The sequence below is a fragment of the Sciurus vulgaris genome (assembly GCF_902686455.1).
Source record: "Sciurus vulgaris genome assembly, chromosome: 12".
Classification (NCBI taxonomy): Eukaryota; Metazoa; Chordata; class Mammalia; order Rodentia; family Sciuridae; genus Sciurus; species Sciurus vulgaris.
Window position 1 is genome coordinate 106,897,440 of NC_136473.1, and position 26,695 is coordinate 106,924,134.

At 38.5% G+C, this 26,695-nt stretch overlaps 2 protein-coding genes across 2 annotated transcripts; both read right to left on the reverse strand.

Annotated features, from left to right (window-relative positions):
• Window positions 1-1,347: 1,347 nt before the first annotated feature.
• Window positions 1,348-26,686, reverse strand: DARS2 (aspartyl-tRNA synthetase 2, mitochondrial). The gene is given in 18 exon segments (XM_079106398.1): window positions 1,348-2,834; window positions 2,837-3,016; window positions 3,689-3,764; window positions 5,668-5,778; window positions 5,992-6,210; window positions 6,977-7,129; window positions 9,919-9,981; window positions 12,229-12,336; window positions 13,342-13,521; window positions 14,196-14,265; window positions 17,511-17,617; window positions 18,533-18,579; window positions 19,290-19,413; window positions 21,328-21,423; window positions 21,842-21,943; window positions 23,884-23,950; window positions 25,282-25,381; window positions 26,028-26,686. Coding segments are annotated over 18 exon segments (2,028 nt in total). The 5' UTR covers window positions 26,155-26,686; the 3' UTR covers window positions 1,348-2,736.
• On the reverse strand, window positions 15,344-17,439 carry LOC306641430 (ankyrin repeat, SAM and basic leucine zipper domain-containing protein 1-like; the record flags this gene model as incomplete). Its single annotated transcript, XM_079106488.1, is given in 2 exon segments — window positions 15,344-17,367; window positions 17,370-17,439. Coding segments are annotated over 2 exon segments (993 nt in total), but the record flags the coding sequence as incomplete, so codon positions are not given.
• Window positions 26,687-26,695: the final 9 nt, after the last annotated feature.

Below are 26,695 nucleotides of genomic sequence, written 5' to 3' on the forward strand. Positions count from 1 at the left end.
TCCTTTTTGAGAGTTAACCAATCCTGATGTGGAATTATTCTGCTTCAGTTTTAGTAGCTGTGATCACAAGTGTGTGCCACTGTCTGGCAATTATCTTTCATAAACTATTCGTGTCATATAATGGGGTGGTTATGTCTTATAATACTTGGTTGTCTACTAAACAGACTGGCCCTGAATTTTTCTGCCTTGTTCATCTTAAGGGCACCCATAGTAAAGGTGTCCTTATACTCTGCATCCACCTTACAGTATTTCAGGACAGCCAATTTAAATTTAGCTTTCCTCACTTATTGGGGTTTTTAGATTGGCTCTGATGTTTGAGAGCTCTTAATTCCTAGAGAATAAGGACTCTAAGATGTGAGAATTAGGAGTGGTGGCCTGTAATCCCATCAACTTAGAATAGAGCAAGACCGAGTTTCCAATGAGAAGGGTGAGGCTGCAGCTCAGTGGCAGAACACTCCAATATCCAGAAAAAATCCAGCATATAACTAGATGGATTGAGAGATTTGCTTGACCATATGGGAATGAAGCAGCCAGGAATTTGCCAGGTATATCTTAAAATCTTAAATCAGTAGTCAAGTACAGAAATCTGACTTAGATGTGTATTTAGTACATGGCCTGTACCTGCAGTTGCCCAGGCGTCCACCTAACGTTTTTGGTCTAGATGGATGGCATGCCTTTGTTTTTGTGTGGTGCTGTTGATCAAACCCAGTGCCTCATGCGTCGCAGGCAATCTCTGCCTGGGAGCTACAGCCCCAGTACCCCACCTAACATTTTTACTAAATACTTGGGCATAAGAAAAAGATGTCCTTAAGGTAGCCATCCTTCAGTTGTATTAAAAAGGAACATGATCTGCTTCAGATAAGAACTGGTAAAATGAAGTGGTATGCATCCACTGTATTAAGCCACCAAAGCCTACACAGGAACAGGCCCAGCGGCCTCATCACCTGACCTGTCTTCCCAGCAAGGAGAAATTGCTCCAAGGACAAAGCTCTCAGCCAATGATACTTATGCTGCAGTGGCTGAAAACTGCTTATGCTGGTTTTTTTGGCAGTGCTGGGGGATTGAACCTGGTGCCTTACACATACTAGGTAAAGGCTTGCTCTACTGAGCAACAGAATAAAATTTAAATTATTTTGGAGGCTGGGGAGATTGGATTTGAAATAAACTTGGTTCCTGGTCTATGGTTTATGCATTCCAAAGTCCTGTTTGTGGTGATTTTTAATTTTTTAAAGAAAATGCTTAATTTCAAATATCGCCTTACCCCAATGATGAATATCTTAAATAGGAATACTTCCCTAGATTTCAGAATAGACAGGTTTGTGTGCGTGGTTTTTTTTTTTTTTTTTTTTTCCTCTCTGATCTGAAGAAAAGCTGAGTAATGCCCAAAGTGAGTTTGACATGTCAGGGCAGGACTGTCTCCTGGGGACCTAGGGTCTTTGGTATTTGTAGCCTAGAAAAGATCATCTGGATTTTGATTCTCTTCTGTATACAACTTGCTTTTAGGACAGTTTGGTGAAAGTTAGGCATTGAACAGTAAATATGTATTTAGAAATAAGCCAATAGCCTTGGATGGCATTGATGGATGTAAAATTTTATTTCCCTACCCAATAAAGGGCATCTCTAGAAATTCTACCAATAAAGGGCAGACAGAATTGGACACCTCATTAAGGGAACCCTGCCAGCAAGGACCAGCAAATGAGGGACACACAGGTAAAAGTTCCGGGAAAAGCTCTACCTAAAAGTGAATCAATTTGCTGCTGTAGGGAAGGACATTCATAGCTTTTTTTGGGTGTGTGTGGCGGTTACTGGGAACTGAACCCGGCACCACTTTACCATGGAGCCACATCTCCAACCATTTTTACTTAATTTTGAGAAGTTCTTTGCTTGACTGCTGAGGCTGGCATGGAACTTGTGATCCTGCCTTAGCCTCCCGAGTCACAGCTGTGCGCCACTATGCCCAGCACTCCATAGCTTTGTAGGTGTCACAGTTTAGACCTAGGGTGGAGTCTATTTTCAAGTACTATAGTGTTGTATTGCTTAAAGTGTTGAGAAAAGTAGGGACATAAAACTTAGTGTTTGCAAACTATAAATCAAAGGAATCTCAAGGCAGAAGTGAAGATCAAACAGAATTTCAGAACTGAGATTATTCTCATTTTGTAATTATTAAAGCTTTTATTTTTATCAACTTAAAATCACATTTTATATTTGAGGTTGGTCTAAGGTATTTATAACTGAAAGAAAATATTCAGGGACTAATGATTATCCTTAAGAACTGAGAGATAAAGAATACTGATTCATAAATCCTTTTTCTTTTTACTAAAGCCCTATGAAGTAACATACATAAATAAGGGGGGGCTATATAATTTGCTCAATGTGAAACACGGACTTATGACTGTGCATTAAATTATACTACTTTACTGCATTATGTTGATGGTTGAAATGTGATCAGGGCTGGATGAATTGGAACCCTCCATCAACTGAGAGTCCATAGAGACAAGCATTTTCCTATATGATTTGATTGCCTGCCCTGAGTAAATCTACCATATGGACATGAAAAAACATGATTAGAAAACACTAAGCCACTGTATTACTCCAATGTCTTTTTTTTTTTTTTTTTTAATTTAAACTCTAAGTAAAAAGGAACTTACAAAAAAGTCCCAGACAGAAAAAGCATATTGTCAAATTTGGATATGTTATTGTGAAGGATCCTGCCTGGGTTACATTCACCTGCAGACTTCAGATGAGTGACAGATCCAGATTTGATTCTAGCCTTGGTGAAGCATAGAGGACAAAACTCAAATTCAACTTTCTGGATGGTGTGAATGATTCAATGAGCTCCTTTCTGCTTCTGAGTCTGCTGGCCAGGACACCTGGATGTGATAGGGCTTCAGTTCCTGAGGAGGAACAGAATCTGGGGCATTGCTCATGAGGTCATGTCCCCGGAAGGATTTTGGGAAGGCTATGACATCTCTGATGCTTGGAGCTCCAGTGACAAGGCACATCAGTCTGTCTAGTCCTGTGAGTAGAATACAGTTAGCAAATGAAAAATATATAGAAATCTAATATTGGCAATTACTTTGTTTTTCTATAAAAGTTGTAGAGAATTTTATTTTTGGTAGTACTGGAGACCAAACCTAGGGCCTCAAGTATGCTAGGCAAGCACTCTAATGCTGAACTACAATTCTACAGAGAACTTCTAAATAAGAATCTCTCAGTTTTCCATGTTTTTAAAAGAACTGAGGTGGGCGTGGTAGTAGTGTGTGCCTGTAATCCCAGTGACTTGGGAGGCTGAGGCTGAAGGATCCCAAGTTTGAGGCCAGCCTGGGCAATTTGGCAAGATCCTGCCTCAAGGGGGGAAAAAAAAAGCTAGGGGTGTAGCTCTGTGGTAGAGCACCCCTGGGTTCAATTCCCAGGACCATAAAGATCTTCAAATGCAAATTTTTAACTGGTAAAATATATTTTAAAAATATTAATTAGGACATGTGCTTATTAGCATGTGTGAAGTTCTAGGTTCAATCTCCAGCACCAAAAATTAAATACATAAAAATACTGAAATTAAAACAAACTTACATTCTCATAGAACTCTTGGACTGAACTCCACCCTCTACTTACAATAGGCTGAAAGCCCAAATTTGAGATGGTGCTATGGAATGAAGTTTAATTAAAAAAAAAAGGACAAGTTATTTACCTAAGGCAATTCCTCCATGAGGGGGTGCCCCATAATCTAAAGCCTGGAGCAGATGAGACAGCAATTTCACATCTTCCTGAAATTCAAAAGATATTCCATTTAAAGGTATACTGAAGGTTCACTAAGTACCACATCCAAGGCTTAGGTGCTAGTGGGAAAATAAAGTTGAGTTAGGAAAAAATACCTTGACGAGACTTAAGTAATCGTAAAGATTCATTGGCAAAGTTAAAACAACAACAAAAAAACTCAAGAGGTTTACGGTTCAGCAAGGGAACAAGACAAATCACAGCTACATGTAGAAAAATGCCCGGGGCCTGGTGAATGCCACTGTCACTGTTCTGCTAATATGAACAGAGTAAGACCAAGGAAGTGGAGGTGCAGGCTCAGAAGGGCAGGGTGAGCAGCAGGGACTGTCCTGTCACAGGGACCAAGGGAAAAGCAACAGTGTCAAATGCTGCTGGGAAGCAGGAGAGCCTGAAGGCCAAGCACAGGCCACCAGATGGATGATGCTGAGTAACTTGTGGGGCAGTGTTCAAAGTGTCTGAGAACAATCCTCCAGCCAGACTACAGGTCAGGATCTAGTGGGGTGTTTCAAAAAATGGGTGCCAAGCTTCATGCCTACAGCATTTTATTTATGTGGGGCCCAGGAATTGGGGTTTTATTTTAATGCTGGAAAGGTGGTTCAATTTTATTTTTTCTTTTTCAGTACTAGGGATTGAACCCAAGTCCTTGCACATACCAGGCAAGCACTCTATCACTGAACCACACCCCCAGCCTTCTTTAAAACAGGGTCTCACTAAATTGGTCGGCCTAGAGCCTATGATCCTCCTGCCTCGGCCTTCCGAGTAGCTGGGATTATAGGCATGAGCCACTAGCTCCAGCCAGATGATTCTGTTCTAATGGGCAGTAGAGCAGGGCTGAGAACCAGCTGAGTGTAAGGAAGAAGCAGAAGCAGTGTACTCCTGCTCTTCTGAGAAGCTTGACAGTGAAAGGAATGAAAAGGTAGGCTGGAAACTGACGACTGGAAGCTTTGGGCAGAAAAGGGCACAGGTTTCACAACGTCCTTAAAATCAAAGAGGGCCGCTGATGTTTTGAGTTCTACTCTCACATCTACTTCATACCTGTTCCTTAATCCCACAAAACTAGTGTATAGGACCAGATATCTGGATGGTTTCCTTCATGAAACTTACCCTATCCTTCTAGAGAATCGCTGACAAACTGCAAATTCTCATGTCTGCAACGGAATAGACCCTTTTTTTTCAATTTTTAAAATACTGACTATCGGACTCTCTATATCACTAAAATATATCCTACCTTACATACAGCTCAAGTATCTTTTAAAAGGGATAAAATTTTTTCACTCTCTCAACATTTTCAGTTACTGGAAGTGACTTTTTTTTGGGGGATGGTAATGGGGATTTAACCCAGGGTGCATTACCTGTGAGCTACATCCCCAGCCCACTTAAAACATTTTTAATTTTATACAGGGTCTCGCTAAGTTGCTGAGGGTCTTGCTAAATTGTTGAGGCTAGCCTTGAACTTGTAATCTACCTGCCTCAACCTCCAGGCACTGGAATTATAGAAACTGTGCCTGACTTGGAAGTGACTTTCAAGTAGTGTAGTGGTTAGCAACTTGAGCTCAAGAGCCAGTCTTTAATTCCTGGCTCTACTTATCTCTGTGCTATGCGACTATGGTCAAGGTACTTTATCTGCCTCTGTTTCTCATCTCTGAAATTTCAAAGAATAAAGGTATCTATCTCATGAGATTACTATGAGGATTAAATACATTAATGCATAGAAAGTACATAAAACAGTTACAGGCATATTGTAAGCATTAATGTTACCCTTTTACTTGCTTTTTCAATTCCTACACTAAAGATAAAGAGATAAGCTAGACTATTTTGTATCTAGCAAATAATCATGATATGTTTAACGAAACTGAGGACAAAACAGTGAGGCTAGGTTAGATGGTATGTTACCTTCAGTAGTGTTGCCAGGATGTAATGCTGTAGCTCTGCATCGTGAATTCGGATGGAACCTCCTCCAATCTCAGTGCCATTTAAAACCAAATCATAGTGTTGGCTGCGAACCTAGATTCAGAGTCTTTATGTTAGGAAAAACTTCTAGCTTTCTGTTCTACAGATAAAGACACTGTAGCTATTTAGACAATGTATTAACCACTGGCTCAATTTCTCTTGGAACTTCCAGAACTGGGTCATAGCTATCTTTAGACTATAAACTTTGAAGTTCTTTGTCCTTATTTACATGTGTCCTTTTTATTTGGCAGTATAGAAATATAGTACCTTTTCAGGTTCAGTGTACAGGAGGTGAATGTCACCAGGGTGGGGAGCAGTAAATGGGTGGTGGGCTGACTCCAGCTCCATGGGATTTTCCTCCTTGGGAAGAAAGAGTGGGAAATCTACCACCCAAAGGAAGGAGAACTGGGCTGGGTCACGAAGCACCATACCCTTCATTTCCAGAAGGTCAGCACATGCTAGTCGTAATTTTCCCAACAGAGAACACTGCAAACAGAAGACACATTTGAATTAGCTTGCTTGCTTTTTTTTTTTTTTTTTTTTTTTTGCGGTGCTGGGGATTGAACCCAGGGCCTTGGGCTTGCAAGGCAAGCACTCTACCAACTGAGCTATCTCCCCAGCCCTAAGTTAGCTTTCTTGATGGTAAGCAGCAGATGCTGCTTTGTGCCCTTATCATAGAAGGGATGAATATGGGGATAAATATATCTAACCCTAGAGACTACTGTGATCTTATTTATTTATTTATTTATTTTTTTTTGCGGTGCTGGGGATTGAACTCAGGGCCTTGTGCTTGCAAGAGCATTTGCCTAGTGCTTGCAAGGCAAGCACTCTACCAACTGAGCTATATCCCCAGCCCTTATTTATTTATTTTTGACATGGGATCTCACTATGTTGCCCAGGCTAGCTTTGTACTATGTACAAAAGTCAGCAACTACTAAATTTCCTTCATCTGCAAGACCTTAAAAATGTAAAGTGTTTCATGGTTATGTAACTAAAACCATTAACCCTCTACTCAGGTGGATTTCCTAATCTGAGTCAGATCTATTTTGTGTGACAATGCCAGTGGAGGCTGGCAGCTGATGAAAAGACTGCAGTCTTCATACGGTGCATTAAAAATTCTGAAAGACACATAACAGTGGATGCAGCTCCATCTCATGAAATCAACAGGTCATTTTAAATGTGCATATAGAAAGGAGAAGAGAGGCAACATTCAGCATTGGTAGCACAGATGCCTGGAGGTAACTTTTCTTACTGCTTTCTTGTGTTCTCCAGCAGTTAGTAGGACCACATCATCTTCTTGAATCTCCATTAGTCTAATTAATTCCAATCTTTGTTTCTCCAGTATGAATTTGGCAACTGGTGAATTCCAGTTTTCCTTGGCTTTTAGGAATACAGGTAAGACTTCCTGTGAAAAAGAAAAAGACTTAATCACTTATTTTGTGTGTGTGTGTGAGTGTGTGTGTGTGTATGTGTGTGAGATACTGGGTACTGAACCCAGGCCCTTGTGTGTACTAGGCAAATGCTCTGCCACTAAACTACATCTATAATCCTTATTCATATTTTTTTTAAAAAGTGAGATTGATTTATTTTCTCATAGTACAAAGATTTCTTGCTCCCAGTGGAATTTAAATGAGACTACCACGATTCTCCTCCCTAAATCCTTTCAAAATGATAAGAAAGGAATTTTATTTTTCGTGGTATTGGGGGCTGAACTCAGGGGAACTCTATCACAAACAAGCTATATCCCCCATCCTGTTTCATTTGAGACAGTGTCTTGCTAAATTGCTGAGGCTAGTCTTCAACTTGTGATCTTCCTACCTCAGCCTCCTGAGTAGCTGGGACTATAGGTGTGCACCACTGAGCATGGCATGAAAGGAATTTTTATTTCGTTTTTATTTTTTTTGCGGTACTGGGGATTGAACCCAGGGCCTTGTGCTTGCAAGGCAAGCACTCTACCAACTGAGCTATATCCCCAGCCAGAAAGGAATTTTTAAAAAGTAATTTCACCACAGTGAAAAAAAAAAAAAAAAAAAAAAGAAGGCGGGGGGAATGAAGTGTAGGGTATAATATCAGTAGATGAGAAATTTCTGCAAATTTCTGGTAGATTCCAAGTGAATGGTATAGGAGTGACTGAAGAAGCAAGATGCAGGAGGCTCTGGCCTTGGGAGGAATGGAGGCAGCCTCAGCACAGGAAGGAACGGATTTTACCCAGCAGAATCCTGGAAAGGCCAAGGACTCTACACCTAGAGCCCCTAGGGTAACAGCCAGTATCCTTGCTGCTCACCCAAAACCTACCCATTCACATGGCCCTGCATTTCTAATCAGCTTTCAGAATGCCTTATTCTTAAACATGCACAGGAGTCACCACAATTGAAATTCTGCAGTATTTAAAAAAAAAAAAAAAAAAAAATCAGTAAAACCAGAATAAAATAGAATGAAAAAGGGCTACTGGAAATACAAATATGAAAAAAAGAAAAGTTCAACAGAAGACTTGAGGACTTCTAGAAAACAGAATAAAGGATAGGGAAAAAGATAGGAAAAGACGTGGGGAAAAAAGCGATATAAACTACCTGAAAGGGTTCAACATACAACTAGTAGAAATGCTAAAAAGAAATCAGGAAAAAGGAGGATATCAAAATAATAAGAGCTGGTCAGTTGTAGAGTTGGTATGCAGCATGTATAAGTCTCTGGATCCAGTCCCTAGCCCTAGAAACAAAACAAAACAATCCAACAAAATAATAAAATAGTAAAAGAAATTTCCCCAGATGGAGACATGAGCTTTCATACTGAAAGGGCCCTTCAAGTGTGCAACACTTGAGTAAAAATATGCTCCAGGCTGGGCATGGTGTGGCACACCTGTAATCGCAGCTGTTTGGGAGGCTGAGGCAGGAGGATAGCAAGTTCAGAGCCAGCCTCAGCTACTCAGCAACACCCTGTCTCAAAATAAAAAATAAAAAGGGCTGGGGATGTGGCTCAGTGGTTAAGCACCCCTGGGTTTAATCCCTGGTATCAAAAAAAGTGATTCAAAGCTGTACAAACTTGAAATTTCAGAACATCAAGATTCAGGAGGGCCTGGCGTTGCTCAGCATTAGGGCACTTGCCTCGCATGCACGATTCCCTGGGTTCAATCCCCAGCACCATTAAAAAAAAAAAAAAAAAAAAAGGACCAGGAGGCTGAAAACTTCCAAAGAAGAAAAAATAAACAATGATGTCTGCTCTAAAGAAAAAAATCTACACAAGCAACAAACTTCTCATCAGTAACAGCAGATGGGAGAAGAAATAATCATGGCCATGTGGTATGGCTATTTAATTTCAACTAAAATAACAGCAGCACATCCTGTAGTCCTAGTTATTTGGGAGCTTAGGCAAGAGGATCACTTGAGCCCATGAGTTTGAGACCAGCCTGGGCACCATATTGAGATGCTGTTTCAAAGCAATCCTCCTCAAAAAGAACTGGAATTTTGCAAGGTTATTTTTTTGTTGTTGTGGTTGTTTTTTGTTGGTGCTTGGGGATTGACCCAGGGCCTCAAACATGTTAAGCAAGCACTCTACCACTGAGAAAGATCTCCGATCGATGCTTTTATTTTCTTTTGAGGTAGAGTTTTGTCCAAGCTGGCCTCAAACTTGGAATCCTCCTGCCTAGTCTCATGAGTAGCTGGGATTATAGGCTGCACCACCATGCCAGGCTTGGAAGAATGTTGATATGGCTGAAGCAAAAGGTATAGGGTATAAACAAACAGGAGATAAATGAGATTGTCTGAAGGTGAGGTCTCAATGTGTTGGCAGGTGGGTCTCGAACACAAGATGTGTCTGTCAAAGGTATACACAGAGTTTTAAAACAGGTATAGGAAGAACCTAAATATTGGAGATCATTCACGCTTGTGATGCTTTTTGTTATACATAGAGCACATAGGGTTCTATGTATTTTCTGAATTGAATGAAAATACCTTTATTTAAAAAGAGAGTGGTTGGTTGAGCTTTCATACTCTGATTAATGTTAATCCAATTAAATTGAAGTCTTAAGAGTTACACCCTGGGGAAACATAACTTAAAAGATAAATAGAAAAAAAAGTAGAAGAGTGATCTGAAATAACAAGACCCCCAAAATTAATGATATCTTAAAAGTTCAAGCAATCAGTTAAAAATACTGAATTCCCAAAAGGAAAAAAAAATCAGTTCTAATTAATTTCTTACCTCATTAAAATGGTCAGCTGCAAATTTTCTAATGGATTCAATGTCTTTCCTTTTTAAGTAGTTCTGATGAAAAATAAAAGTGAACTCATCAATATAACACTCTAGCTTCATAAACATGTTTACGACATCAATGGAACACAAATATATTTGTGTTTTTTCATTGCAGTAGTGGGATTTAATAAAAATTTAATTTCTGCTACTAAAGGATAAATTTTCCTGCCATCTTTCGGGCTGACCCTGTCCTTTAGGAGGACCCACACTGGAGCAGGAAGAGGTACAGAAAACCAGGTCCCAGATGCCCCATCTCATCTGCCTTAACCTCACCCAACCCCACCAAAGCCACTGGAACTCTCTAAATGACAAAAAATTTCTTTTTCTTTTTCAGTATGAAGGATTGAACTCAGGAGTGTTCTACATCTGAGCTACATTCCCAGTCCTTCTTTAAAATATTATTTTTTGAGACAGGGCCTAACTAAGTTGCTAAGGCTGGCCTCAAACTTGCCTTAGTCCACCGAGTAGCTGAGCTTACAGGCATGCACCACTTCAAGAGGCTTCTAAATGATACCTTTCTTTTGGGAGGAGGTGGGTACTGGGGATTAAACTCAGGGGCACTTGAATACTGAGCCGCATCCCAGTCCTTTTTTGTATTTTATTTGGAGACAGGGTCTCACTGAGTTGCTTAGTGCCTCGCTTAGTGCTGAGGCTGGCTTTCAACTTGTGGTCCTCCTGCCTTAGACTCCCAAGCCACTGGGAGGTAAGCACCACCATGCCCGGCTATATGACATGTTTTTAAAGCTTATTACAGATCTTATTTTTCCCAATTATGCAGGTCTCATTGGAAATAGCTTGTCTGTATTCCACAGAAGGCTTTGGATATGGAATATGAAGGCTAAATAATTAAAATACAACTGAATTGTGCAAGAAAAAAATTTTCACACCCACAAAAGGATTCAGAATTTATTTTAGTTTTTTTTAAAAATTTTTTCTTTTTTTATTTATTTTTTTAAAATTCATTTTTATTGTAAACAAATGGGATACATCTTATTTCTCTGTTTGTACATGAAGTAGAGACATACCATTTGTGTAATCATACATTTACATAGGGTAATAGTTTTTGACTCATTCTGTTATTTTTTTTCCCTTCCTCCCCACCCCTCTTTTCCCTCTATACAGTCCCTCCTTCCTCCATTCTTGTATTTCAGGTTTCTTAAAAATTCTTTATATCTTGCTTTTTCTAAACTGGATTAAGTTTCTTATAATTTTTTTTTTTTTTGGGGGGGTGCTGGGGATTGAACCCAGGACCTCGTGCTTACAAGGCAAGCACTCTACCGACTAAGCTATCTCCCCAGCCCCAGTTTCTTATAATTCTTTGCATCTTACTTCAAATTATGTCAATGTCTTTCTAAGTGAGACACTGTCATCATCAGCTATTCTCATGGGGCATTTCATTAGGAACAAGAGATACAAAGAAAAAATGATATGTACTCCTGTAGGTCCCAGGTCTACTTAGGGAAGAAAAGACACACTTAAAACACGGTGAATAATACCAACAGGCAATAAGTTATCCTTTGCTTACCTGAACATAACTTGTTATCCAAACTACAGTAGGATACCAAATTATTTTCCACTGAACACAGGAAGTGAATAAATAGTAATGAGACACAGTTCTTTCCCCATTCTAAATATACTAATATACTTATGTATCCAAATGAGTACAGTCTTTGAAAATAGTTCTGATTCAAGAAACTTCTGGAATGAATACAGTAAACAGACGTGTTCTATCACTTTACAGGTGGTGCATGCTCAGCCCAAATGCTCTCCTTTCTCCTCCTACCTCTCTTTCTTTTTGCTTTTTCAGCGCCACCTCCTTCTAAAGAGAAGGAGGCCTGTTGAGGCCAGAATCTTCAGAACACAAAAAAATCAACAGGCGAGGACTATGCTAGAGCAGCTATGGGGCTAAGGAGCCTTTGGATAAAATGAGATTATGGATGAAATACTAAATCCTATTCAGTGTTTATGCTCATAAAGTATCTCTGATGAAATTATCCAAATGAAGTACAACAGCACTGTTTAAAAGAAAGAACAAAAAAAGGGCCCAAGATCTCGAATATAAACTCTCATTCTTAAGGTTTATTGTTCTCTACTTAAAGTTTTAGGGACACTGTTAGACTTTGAATAAAAATATGTACTTTTCAATACATAATTTTGTTTAAAAAGAATAGTCCTTCCTCAAGTTTAAATGTGCCAGTGTTAAACATATTTACTTCCCAAACACACATAATAGAGAAAACAGAACTGTGCTTCACTTACTGCGCCTTCACGGACACACATGGCTTTGACAGTTCCTTGGGGCTTACTAAGTGCATCTTGAAGAAATCTGACCTCTGTGTTTCTGAATGCATTACTGATATCAACAATCTGGGAAAAGGGCAACAAAAAGAGGTAATTAAACATGAAGTCATTTTTATCTCAAAACATTTTACAAACAAATAGGATTTCAAAGAAGGAAACAGATCAGGATAATATTTACATTCATAGAGGGCTAAGCACAATGCTCAAGGGTTGAACACTATAACATGTATTTTACAAATATTTGTTTCATCCACACAAGAGTAGTAGGTTGACACTCTATCCCCATTTCATAAATGAGTAAACTGAGGCATAGAGAAGGAAGTAACTTGTCAAAGATGACAAAGCCAGTAAGTGGCAGAGCCAAAATTTAACCCAAGCAGTTGGGACTTAAGACCCACTATTCCATATTACAAAGGGAGAAATGAGGGAGAAATGGTAGCTATACGTACAGTTATGACTGTGTGCATCCTATCTTCCATTCTAAGAACTGAGTACAGACTTTAAAGACCAGGCAGAATTCAATTTCTAAGGAATTTTTGTAAGAACTGAGATTCAGAAATGTCACCAGCATTAAAAAGTTCAAGGGATATTGTTCTCTCAGAGCAAACAATGAAAGGCCTGGTAATGAAAGTGCTCTATATAAATTCTACTCCTGTCCTTGCATACACACAGATATTAATAATCTGAATTAATGTCTTCAAGTGTTTGAGTTCTTTATTGGCCAAGGAAAATGAAGAACTCTGGATCATTTGCCTTCCAACAACCATTCTGGCTTAAAAAAAATTGAATTAGAATACTATTTTTTCTTTCAAGTTATTACTCATGTCCATATAATCAACAACTAGGAAGTACTGTAATAAAAACTTTATAACAAGTATCTTGCTCTTAGAAATGGATCTTGAAACACATTAGAAACAAAAAAGCAATTTAATGCTAACATGCTATTTTATTCTTTTTTGCTGTGTTCTCTAACAAGGTAACAAAAATGTGATCTAACAGTGTATAACCCTTGCAAATTTCATTAAAATGAACTATTTGGGAGCAAGGTTCTGGAAAAGTGTGGAGAAGTACCTTCATCCCAAAGCGAGTGTCAGGTTTATCAGTTCCGTAGGTAGCCAGTGCCTCAGCAAAGGTCATGGAAGGAAAAGGAACCACCAAAGGGTTTTTGTCACTGGGCCAGGAATACTGGAGCAGACCCTCAATTAAACTCCGGATCCCAGTCTGGTCTACAAAAGACATTTCTATGTCAATCTGAAATCAAAATAACACAAGGAAACTATTTTGAACAGTCACACACACTATATGTATATATACATTTCTCTGCTTTCAAATTACCACAGGATTCTGCACCAAAAATACAATATATGGAGACAGTGTAAATATTATTGCATATCTGCTTTAAGTCAGGCACCATGCTAATGTCTTATATCAACTTGCTTAGTTCCCACAACCAACTCATGGCTTAAGGCTCAGAGAGCCTGGGTGATTTGCCTGTGTACCTGCCATTAGGAAGTTGTGAAGCTATATGTGATCCCAGGTCTGTCCAACTCCATAGCTTTTGATTTTTTGCACTTTATCACACTGATCAATATACTATCATGCAGAAACCAAATCATAATGGCTTTGATATGTCCACAGACAGATTAAATGTCAATATACAGAATTATGAGATTTTTAAATGTGCAAGAAATCTGCCTTAAGAACTTTCATATCAGGAACATTCCAACATTGTAGGCACCTCTGGCATTCCTCAGCTGATGACCATGTTCCTCATGAAAAGGATACAATAGACCAAAAATTGGATAACAGGAGCCTCAACTGCAGGTGAGTTTATATGGGGGATACAGGTGAGTATGTATGGGGTACTGTGTAATGAGAAGTAAGGTATATAAAGGTACTTCCCTGGTGCTCATGTAACTTCGTACCTGAGTAAATTCGGGCTGCCTGTCTGGTCTTGAACCTTCATCTCGATAACATCGGGCAACCTGAAAGTATCTACAAGTGAAAGACAGCATCAACTGAGTCATGATAATCTTTCCCTAAAGTTTATCACAATGCAGGCTATGAAATAAATTAATCCTGTTACCTAAAGGACATAAGAAACTTATTTTTTATGATACTTTAATTGGGTACACGGCTGATCCAGAAGAAGTTACTATTCTATATATTGTTTCTAAAATATTCTCTGGCCCCTTAGGACAGTCATAATTAGAGTGTCATGCAAACCAGTCGATGCTTTTTCTTCCAGTCAGTGCTTCTCTGCATTTTACTCTTCCGCTCTGGCAGGCTGAGGTGCCGCTGCTGCAGAACACAAGGGGGCTTCCTGTTCTGTGTCATCGAATGCTCCTCCTCCTCTGCTAAAACGCAGCTGTCTCTGAGGGTGTGGCTCACAATGCTTTCACTGTAACTTCAAACCTCTTCATACTTAGTTTGCCAGCCAATTTTTTTTTCTTTGAGACAGGGCCTCACTGTTGCTCAGGCTGGATGGTCTCAAGTGACCTGCCTCTCAAGTAGCTGTGACTACAGACTCACTCCACTGAGTCCAGATCACAGTTTTCAAATTTCCATGCATTTATATTTTGGTTTATTTTACAGTTGTTTTTATTCAGTCTCATTAACTTATGACAACAGAACCCTTTTCTTTTTAACCCCTGTCAAATCTATTAGCATAGACCTTTGTACATGGTAGCTACCAAATAAGTTTTTTTTGCCTTCAGTAATGGGGATTGAACCCAGAGGTGCTCTACCATTGAACTACATTCCCAGACCTTTAAAAACATATTTTTTGGTACTGGGGATTGAACCCTGGGGTGTTTTTTACCACTGAGGTACATCCCTAGGCCTTTTATTCTGAAACAGGATCTTGCTAAGTTGCTGAGGCTGGCCTGGAACTCGTGATCCTCCTGCTTCAGCTTCCTGAACTGCTGGGATTACAGGTGTGCATCACTGGGCCTGGCAATAACTTTTTGCTAAATGATGACTACTATAAAGTTTTCAGGGTATTTTATAAGTACTCTGAACTCCTATAAATTTTCTAACCTCAAGAGGCCAATTTTTTGAATTTTTCCCTTTCTTTCTTTCTTTTTTTTTTTTTTACAGTATGATCAGTTTACTTTTGAGCAGTACAATTTCCACATTTTTCAACAAAGTTACAGAAATACGAGTTTAAAATCATCACAGATTTTTTCAAGAATTCTTTCCCTTTACATGATGTTTACTTCTCAAGCAATTTTAAATAACTGCATCAGCTTTAAGTCTGCAAGATTTAAATACCATTTTGCCTGCTAAATTGGGACTGTTCCTTTTATTCACTTCATTTTAAAAATCTGAATATCAATATTTTGATTATGATAAAATAAATCTTGTTTTACATGTGTAAAAATTTATGTCAAATTCCACTTTCAGAATATCCCTCAGAATGTTATACCCATGTTTGGTTATATTTCAGAAATACTTTACATGGAAAATTCTAATGTACTCTATGCTTTTCACACTATTCTGATTTTCTGCTTTTGTATTTTACATCTGGAATATTTTTCCTATGTACTTAATCCACAATTAAAAACTTTTACATTCTACCTTCATCTTTTGCATTTTATGAAATGTTTTCAAAATCAATAATTTCCTAAAAATATAACTCAAAAAATGCAGCAAGAAAGTCCTTATTTTGTAGTAATAGAAGGGGTAAATAAGAACTAAAGTAAAGTTATTGACTTATGAACTCTTTACAAAGTCTCTAAGATTATCTATGATGAATAGACTTTAAAATAAAAGAATATTAGATGAAACTTTTATTTTGAATGTGATTTAGTTGTATGTTCAAACTAAATGATTAGGTATAATTTACTGCTTCATCAAAATTAACAAAATATAATAAACTATATTTACAACTCAAATTGAAAAATCACTTTCTAAAGAAAAATTCTCTGCTTTATATTATCATAATTTTCCTATGGAGTATAGGCAAAGAATGAAATGATATTGTACCACAGATGGTGATTAAAAGCAATATGAGGATAATTTGAATAAGATGTGCATACATAATTTTAAAACAAATATTAGGGTTATTTTCTTTGAAATGTTAGCTTGCAAATGAAAAGAATCAGCCCAAATCCACATATTGTAATAGCTGTCCTCTTCAAAATTCTACTCTTCCATGTAGATACTTCTTCCACTAATGGTGTACGAGTTGGATCATTTTCCCATTCATTTTGCAGCTAATTTCCACCTTTGCCACTTCAGGTAACTCTCCAAAATTTCTCTCTTCTACCTGCAGTTCTTTAACAGCAGCCAGAATTTTCTGCTGATCTTTATTGGTAATCCCAAACTTTAGTAAGTCCGTCATCTGTTCCAGTCCAAGACCATGTAAAAATATTTCCAGATCTCCAAATGCTGTGTATGGACCAAATATGTGATCTTTTCCTTTATCAGAATCTGCTGTCAATTGTTTACAAATAGCCTCTTCTTTAGTTAGCTCTTGAAGCTTTCCTTCCAATGGATTAAAAGTCAAAGAAAGAAAGTTGAAGATCTCAAGATGTTTGTTTCTTTTTGCAATCTCACTCGGTGTCTTTCCATCTTTGGTTTGTAGCATTTTATTAGCTCCAAGTTCAAGCAACTTCAAAACTACATTTTTATGACCTTGACGTGCTGCCCATGTTAAAGCAGCATAACCATTCTTGTCCTGGGCGTTCACTTCTGCTCCATGTGCAACCAGGAGAGAATGACCATCCCGTGCAGCGTACATAATGGGAGTCATCAGTCTCCTACAAGTTACATTTGGATCAGCATTTCTTGAAAGTAGCAGCTCTACACACTTCAAGATCTGTTCTTCAGAGCCACAAGCAGAACATGCAGTCCTCCAAACAGTTTGCTTAGCCTTATCAAAGCTTGCATTAGCACCTCTGTCCAAAAGGAGCCGAACAATCTCTACACTGGCAACGCTAGCAGCATACATAAGAGGGGTCCGTCCATATTGAAAGCTGGAATGTACACTAATGCCAGAATCCAGGAGCTGCTCCACTAAGGAAGGATCTCCAGTGGTCAACGCCTTCTTGAATGTTGCTTCTTCTGTTGGCAACGGCCTTTTTAATTTCTGGGGTACCCGATCTGCCAGCCATCATCCTCGCTATTGCTACTCTCCTCTCCGCCAGCCACCGCCACCCCGGAGCAGGCCTACTACCTTCCCTTTCTTTCATTTTCCCCTTTTCATTTTTTGACAACTAATAGCAGAAAAAACTCACCTGTCTAAACCACCAACCATCAGAAGCTGCTTAAACTGTTGAGGACTCTGAGGGAGAGAATAAAACTTTCCAGGTTCCCTGGATGGTACCAGAAACTCTTTGGCACCCTTTTAAAGAGAGGGAGAGGAGAGACATTATTAAAAAAATAAACCCAAGCTATAACTGACTGATGGAAGTTGATACTTCAGCTCATTGATGAAATTAAAGAGCAACATTCCCCAATGTACTGGGTGCTACGTCAATGTTCCTTGAAAGGGACAATGTTCTTGGAAGCTGTGGCTAGGGATAAGTGAGGTCAGGGAATGTGGGACCAGCAAGCTGCTGAGATATCATCTGTCAGTGTCTGTTGTCTCCGCGCCAATACAGACAACAGAGAAGTGCTCCTGACCAAGATGGGGGTGGAGAGAAGCTCGGACTACAATATATGTTTCAGGAGAGTTGCTCCCAGCACAGAGAAGAGATAGCATGTATATATAAAATTTTATACACATATAAAATTTTCAGTTGACACATAATTAGAAATGTCAGTTTGTTTTTTACATTTTTCTTTTTTTTTGTACTGGGGATTGAATCCAGGGACACTACCACTGAGCTATATCCCCAGTTCTTTATTTCATTTTGAGACAGAATCTTGCTAAGTTGCTGAGGCTGACCTTGAACTTGTGATCCCCCTGCTTCAGCCTTCCAAGTCACTGGGATATAAGCATGTGCTACCATACCTGGCTGAAATGTCAGTTCTTAACAAACAAGGATTTTGTTTTTAAGGAACCAATTCATTAATAATTTGCATCTATGAATTGCAAGGGAAATAAAATTCATGTGAAATAAAAGAGTTCTGACTGGAAATGCTGACTCAAAAATTTTCTCAATTCTTAAGAAACTCTAGTTAATGTGACCATCCTGTAGCATTAAGTAAAATGAAACAAAATAAAAATAAAAGTGGACCAAGTAAATATAAAAGCAAGGTGGTCCAGTTTAAAACTAATAGGACATTATTAGAATTACTTCAGGAATATACATACCCCTGGGGTCCTCTTAAACAATGTTGGGGTTTCTATATCCACAAACCCTAAAAAGAAAGAAACATCAGAATTTAATAGATATGAATCTGTCAAATATGTCTATACTACAGTCCAACAAATGAGAGGCTCCTCTTTAATTAATAATTTTGGCTAAAATAAGCTATCATGCCTAATTTTATTGGTTTTTACAAGTCTAAGAATCTGAAGTTTTTCTAAAAGATTCTGTTTTGTTCATAAAGCTGATACTTTTGATGTGAAATAATCCTAAATATTTGATGAATTCCTGTTTACTAAACTGTTCTGGTATTCAAAATGTTCTGCTATTATAGCAACTGTAATAACAAAAACACAGCATGAAAAACCCCAGAATTGATCAAGGCATGTAGTTAAATACACAAGCCATTTCCAAAGTTCCAACAAATGATGTATAAGCATAATAAAAAGTTAGGCAAACTTATACTGTAGAAACAACCAAAATGCTGTCCTGCCTTCAATAGTGATGGAGAATGCTAGGCTAAACAATGTAATAGGCATTACTACCTTTAAAAGGATATATCTGTGATCCATGAACAACTGGTGACTAAATCATGCTCTAGGGTATAACACCTGTATATGAACTTTTCTTCAAAAACTACACACGGAGTTAATTCCAAACTTCTGCCAATACCTGACCCATGATAGGAGGAGGATAAAATAAAACTGAATAAAACCTAAGAGATGCTAAAAAGCCCCAAAGGATATCCAGACTTTACCTTACCATGCAGATTACAAAGATATTCCCGCATTTTCATGACCACCTGGGACCTCAGTCGCAGGTTGTACTGCATTTGGAAACTACGCAGGTCTAAGTAGCGATACTGCAAACGAAGAGCTTCTGTTTTCTAACGAATGAAAAGATTTCTGTTTATTTTTTGAATGTTTACAGGTGTTATCTTAAGCTCTGTCTTCAGCTTCGATCACCAGGTAGCCTACAACATGCTGTCTGCACTCGTGTACACCTTCTAGTCTCAACTCCTACAACTTCTAACTTTGTTACTAGTACAGATTTCACGTTTCTTACCATTTATGAGTATTAACATCACCCTTCACTAATTGAAACTTACCTATTTTATTAAACACTTATCCATTCATTAAAGCCCACAGTTGACTTGTGAAACAAAATTTTAAGTGTTTGAAGATCTTTTAAAAAGACATATCAATTGAGTGTGGTGGAACATGTCTGTAATCCCAGTGGGCTTGGGAGGCTAAGGCAGGAGGATTGAAAGTTCAAAGCCAACCTGAGCAACTCAGAGAGATCTTGTCTCAAAATAAAAAATAAAAAGGGCTGGGAGTGTGGTTAGTGGGTAAGTGCCCTTGGGGTTTAATCCCTGGTACAAAAACAAAACAAAAAACGAACAAACAAAAAAACCAACCACATCAAAAACTGCTGACTTATTTTCTGGATGGACCCTGGACTACAAGTATAAGGAATGCAAATGGATGGCAGATGGAGCCTCCTCTGCTGTACTGGCAGTAATGTGGTAAGGTACACTTATGTTCAAGGCTGTAAATCTGTATCCCTCTTTGTGCTGAGCAACTTTTTAAAAAAGTACTTTCCATCTGGAATAGCTCCTTCCTTAGATACTAGAAACAGAAATAGTAAGAAATACCCCCCCACCCCCACTCTGGGGTGCTGGGGATTGAACCCAGGGCCTTGTGCTTGCAAGGCAAGCACTCTACCAACTGAGCTATATTCCCAGCCCACCTCTAACTTCTTTCTAAATACTTATCTTGGGAAAACTATATATTTTCTTTTTCATAATAAGGTCAACTCTGTAATTATTACTTTTTCTGAGTACTGAGAACTTAAATATAAGACTAAGTGGCTACATAATTTATTTAAAAGTTCCTTAATAGATCACTTTAAAATTAGGTATATATTGGGGCTGGGGTAGTGGCTCGGTGGTAGAGCGCTTGCCTAGCATATGTGAGACACTAGGTTCGATCCTCAGCACTACATAAAAATAAATAAAATAGGGGCTGGGGAGATAGCTCAGTCGGTAGAGTGCTTGCCTTGCAAGCACAAGGCCCTGGGTTCAATCCCCAGCACCCCCAAAAAATAAATAAAAATAAATAAAATAAAATAAAGGTATTGTGTCCATCAGCAACTAAAAATATTTTTTAAAAAAATTAGGTATGTAGGGCTGGGGAGAGCACTGGCACGGCATGTGAGACCTCCAGGTTAATCCCTAGCACCATAGTGAAAAATAAAAAAGAGGTCCATGCAAGTCTGTAATTGTGACCCAGCTGAAAATCACCTGGGTACACCTACCCAGTGCTGGCTAGCACCCATGACCCCTCAAACTTCGACAAAGAATTCCTAAATTATAGTGATTCTCTTTATGTTTGGGCTTGGGAAGTTGCTCTAACCACAATTTTATCACTGCTAAAGGCTTAAATTTAATAGGTGCAGGATTCCCCTATACCATTTGACAATTTCCAAGATAGATATAAATTTTCTTTTGAAATGTTAAAGAGTAACAAAAAACTTATTTTAACACCTCTAGTCTTAAAAACAGACTCATATTTCAACCTGTCTGAAAAAACTCTAGGTGTTTACAGACTGCAACAGTTTAATGAACTGCTACTATTTAAGAATAATTTGTTAATTATAGAATTAACAGAACCATATGTGATACATCAATAGTAAGATGTTTAATTTTGTAGAAGGTAAACTTTTTCATGAAAAAGCTCTGAAAATTCTGGTCATCAACATTTTCCAGACATTCTCATTTATTAATAACAGAAGTTGGTACCTTCACAAAGTCCTTAATTTCAAACGGCAACCTCTTGCAGGAATTCAAAAGCTCAGCTGTTTTAACTTTGATTTCTATTTCACCTGTTGGCATTTTCTTAAAGATAGAAAAGACCTAGTTTAAAAATCACTGATCAGGACATGTACACAATACACATTTACAAAACACGTGCATTTATTTATAGATGTAAAATGTGTAGGTGCTTAGAGTGTATAGTATAAAAGCATGTATGTCTGTGCACAGCTTTGACATTTTTGTGCCTATCCATGGCTGATACTGAGATATCATCAAATATCACCATGCCTTTGTCAACTTAACAAATGTCTTAGCATCCATATTTATATTGATGTGTTTGTAACGAAGATGCTGAAATCTATAGGTTCATCTGTAGAACTTATTGAGGTTTTAGTGCCTAATAGCCAACAGGTACTCGGTCTATGATGCCTGAATGTATATAAAGACATTGCAAATGCAAACAGGTAAAATTTATATAAACAGTTTCTAAACTACTAACTGGATTTTCCTGTCCTGGAGGTCGGGAAATGACTGTTCCAGAGACTTGCACCACAGATTCCAGAGGGGCTTCACATAAAATCTTCTTTACAGAGGCAGCTGACTACATGAGAGGAAAACAATTTCAAGAAAAAAACGAACTTACAGGTATCTTCAGCAGCTGAAAGTTTATGGTTTAGAAAAATGTTAATATTCACAGCTTACCTGCCATAATACTTCCCACAAAATGACTGTTTTATGTAACACTTGGTAAACTGCACCCTCATTTTGACTCCATGCAATATAGCAAGTAAAACTATCAGTTAAAGAGTTTTAAAAACTTCCTCAAAGGAAAATAAGAACAACTATTAGTAATGCAAACAACTCCCTCATGCTTAAAAGGCAACTGTCTCCAGGGTTGGTCTAAGGGGAAGTTAAATCCAACAGCAAAAATGGGTCACAGTGAATGGACATGTCTAGGTTAGCTATAGTCACCTCTAAGCTCTCATTCTCCAAATGGTTCACCGTTCTTATTTCACTTAGCTGAGTGAATCTTACTTTCCTTTGGCATATAAGTATTTGTAAAAACTACCACAACTAGGCACCAGCAGTGCCCGATGGGCATGATAGCAGTTCTTTTAGCTAATATGAACAGTAAGTATGTTAGAGCAGGTGTTCCCTTCACTGGGCTCAAAAAGGTAAGGGTATAGAAAGATTAAAAATAGAAGTTTCCATCCTATCCTTGTCCTCATGGACCTCAGCTCCCCTCCCCAGAAGCACCCGATGTTAGCATATTCATTTCACAATGGATAGAAACACACACACATGCAGTGAACACACATTCCATCTCTTTCCTCGTTTTCATTTTGGATAACAGCACTCTGCATGCTCTTCTATGTCCTGTTGTGTGTGTGTGGGTTTTCTTTTCTTTTCTTTTTTTTTTTTGTTCATTTAACAATGCATCTTTGATTTTTTTCTTATTAGTAAAGAGATTCATTTTTTTCCCCATGACTGAACAGAATATCCCATTGTACAGTATGCACGTTGTCTTTTAAACTAGTATCTTATTGGAGGACACTGAAATTGTTCCCAAATTTTTTCTATTAAAAATAATCCTGAAATGAATATCCTTGTATGTATGACATTTTGCATCTGTGTAAGTCTAGATGTAAGATAACTGTCAAATAACTTTCCAGAAGTGGAATGAACAGTTCAAAGGATATATGCAATTATAATTTTGATACTGTCAAGTTGCTTTCCATACAGCTAGTGATGATGTTGTACTCCTTCCAAGAATGCATGAGCACCTGCTTTCCCAAACACAGTGTGTTGTCCAGTCAATGTGTTAAAAACAATTCTCAGTAGTTTTAATTCACATTGCTCTACCTATAAGTGAGGCTGGGTATGTGCCTGGAAGTCATTTATATTTTCTGTAAATTTCTTCTTTCCTTTCCTTCCCCTCCCTCCCTCCCTCCCTGCTTGTTTGCTTGCTTGCTTGCTTCTTTCCTTTCTGGTGCTGGGGATTGAGCCCAATACCTTATGCATGCAAGGCAAGTGCTCTACCACTGAGCTACATTCCCAGCCCACTGGTCTGTTTTTTTTTTTTTTTTTTTTAATTGATTTGTAGTAATCTTTTATTTTTATTTTTTGGTACCAGAGATTGAACTCAGGGGCCCTCAGCCACTGAGCCACATCCCCAGCCCTTTTCTGTATTTTATTTTGAGACAGGGTCTCATTGAGTAGCTTAGTGCCTCAGTAAGTTGCTGAGGCTGGCTTTGGACTTGAGATACTTCTGCCTCAGCTTCTGGAGTCGCTGGGATGTACAGGCATGCACCACCATGCCTGGTTATAGTAGCCTTTTAGCTACTAGAGAAGCCATTTGTCTGTGACATGAGTTGCACAGATTTTTTTAGTTTTGCATGTTAATCTTGCTTATGGTAGTTTTTAGTTTTTATTAACAATAAGTCCCTGAATTTAAAATCCCAAACATACTTATCAATCAAACTACTCAGTGTACTGTAACCACAGCATCAAAGTTTTTAATAGTAGAACACTTTCTATTACCTCATCCTGGGGAATGACAACTTGAACAAGACCATGGAAATCTCTTAGGACTAGGAAGATGTTTTGCCTGATTGAAGAAAAAGAAAATGAACATTTGAGGATAAAATCTCTGAGCCCAAAATTTAAGCAGAGAAAATCAGTTCAGTAACAAACAAAAACCGCAAGCAATATCTCATGTTCCTTTTTTACAAATAAGTATGTACTCCCATTACTACATTCATGTAATTGTTATCTACATTGCTTATTAATGAAAACAAGTGATTTTTTCAGTTTCAACTTTTATTGGTTATTTATATAGCCTACTAATCTTCTACAGATGTTTATTAAAGAAAAAGCAGATTTAAAATTAAAAGAAGCTTTCATTGACTTAACTCTTCATAAGAAAATTTTATGAAATTTGGAAACTTTTTACATGGTGCAATCCAAACATAACATAATAAGGTATTAGAAATCTGATTGGTCATTTCTGAAATATAGCAATGTAAAGGTTTTTTTCTTCCTAAAAAAAGATACAATCTGAAATTTCCTGAAAGAGTTCCAACTACTAATTTAACAACTCTACAAATCATCAAAAGGTCCCAGGAATTTCAACATTTTAACATTCAATCTACACTTTTCATGCTGTCTTTAGTACCTGAAAGAGGTACAGAAAACCTCTTCAGATTTTGGGTTCAGGTAACAAAACCACCAAATTTATAGGGTAAATATCCACCCACTTGGGACACATACTTTAGGAAGGTTACACAGCCTATGTATTTTGGATCTCTTTAGCCTGGACATACTACTCACAATTGGTCTGGAATAGAGAGATGAACAACAAAAAATGGGCTCTGATCTTAAGAAATCACTGTTGATGCTTTTAGGTTTTTTTTCCCTACCTAATATTAGGATGAAATAAGCTCTTTTCCCTATGCTACTGGAGCTTCCAAGTTGGTTTATAGGATTTTGGCCTATTTCCAGTTACTGGTCATAGGAACTCTTCAGATTTAGTCAGTTCAGGGCTATTTTAGTCCACGGTGGATCAACCTTCATTTTTATTCTCTTCTGGTACTGGTACTTACTAAGAGTGACACCATTTAGATCTTTCAAAACAAAAACTAAAAATTCAGTGTATTTTGAGAGTCCTGCAGGAGTTAATCAAAGCTTTTTATTCTCATGACCACTTAAAACATTAGTAAAGGTTTGGAAGTGCTTTGGGGAAACAATCACCATGCACTCATTTTTTTTTTTGTGGTATTGGGAGATTTAACCCAGGGGTGCTCTACTACAGAGCTACACCCCAACCCTTTTTTATTATGAGATAGGGTCTGGCTAAGTTGCTGAGGCCTCCCCAGTTGCTGGGATTACACACACATGCCACTGCATCCTGGCCCACCATACTCTTATACCTCAATTTACCTTCGATACTGAATCCATCCACACAAGGTGACTTCTTGGCCTAAGTGAGAAGAACGCAACTCTCCACATGTGTTGGTTCTGGCAATAAAGCTACTGAATTCTTGAAAAAAGAAAAAAAAGTATAAAAGGCAATATTAAAAATACATTATTTGCAGATTGCTTAAAAATAAAGATTTTCAAGTCACAGAATCTTAAACATTTCAGGTAAAAATGTGTAAAATTAGTCAGAGCACGTGGATTCATCCAGTATTAAATTTACCTGCAAATGTGCCAAAAGCCAAGTGACTAACTGTCTGAATGTAAATTTTGGCCTTGCATTAGAAAATCTAGCTCTTTTGGATCTAGCACTTGCACTGACCTAAAATCCTAATTGCCCAATTCTAAATCTTACACATTTCTTTCCCAAGTGAAATATGATCTTAGGAATTACAGATGTTTGATGGTGCAGTAACCGTATAGCTGTAGTATGAAACTAGTGTGTAACAGCCAATTGCACACAGGAAAACTATTAAAAATGTGAAAGTTTTTTTTCCCCCCTCCTACTTGTATATCAACCAAATGTAGAACAGCCTACAATGCGGTTATCTTTCTATGTTCTTAAAACAACAACAACAACAACAACAACAAAAAATGAAAAAAAGTGCATTATAAGGAAAGTAAGGAGGAAATGATCCGCTTCTCCATACATACAGCTATCAAGACTGGGGAGAAATGGCTGCAGAAAACAGGTTCTTCCCCGTTTTCACCTGGAATTCTCCTCTGTGAACTCAGCGCCAGACTTCGGGAGAAAGAACCCCAGGTTGGCTGGGTGGTCCTTCCGATGGGTCGGGATAAACCCCTGCATAGTTGACTTAACCAAGAAGGGAAGTACATGTTGAGACCCCAGGATGACGGGAGACGATCACAAATCCCACGCTGTCGGTGTTGAACAGTGGTCAAAACTCTGCTTTGGAAATGCACCGAAGACCCTTAAAATTCTAGTTCCTACTCTTCTCCAACATTTAAGCCCTCCTCCGCTGAAGGTCCGGGTACGAGCGTCTACCAACGACAGAAATCTGCAAGGTTCTGGAGGTCCATGGGTGAGCGGACAGGGGAAGGCCCTCTCCCGCTTCAGTGCATCACTTTCCACTTCTATCAATGCCGCCGCGCCAAGTGACCACAGGGCGAGTCTGCAGCGCAGCGCGGGCGCGAGCCCGGGACCTCAGACGCGGAAAGGCCCGTCACCCGGCCTTCTTCCCGCCTTCTCCAAGACTCCCACGGGCAGAGTCGGAAAACAAGAAGAAACAGCCAAGTCTTGCAGACCTGGCGGCCGACCTAGGGTTTTCTGCAAGAGGAAGGCAACCAAACCCGAGCGCTCCTAGGCCGGAAACCACGCACACACCACGGAGGGAAGCCAATGGTCCTTCTGCGCGCC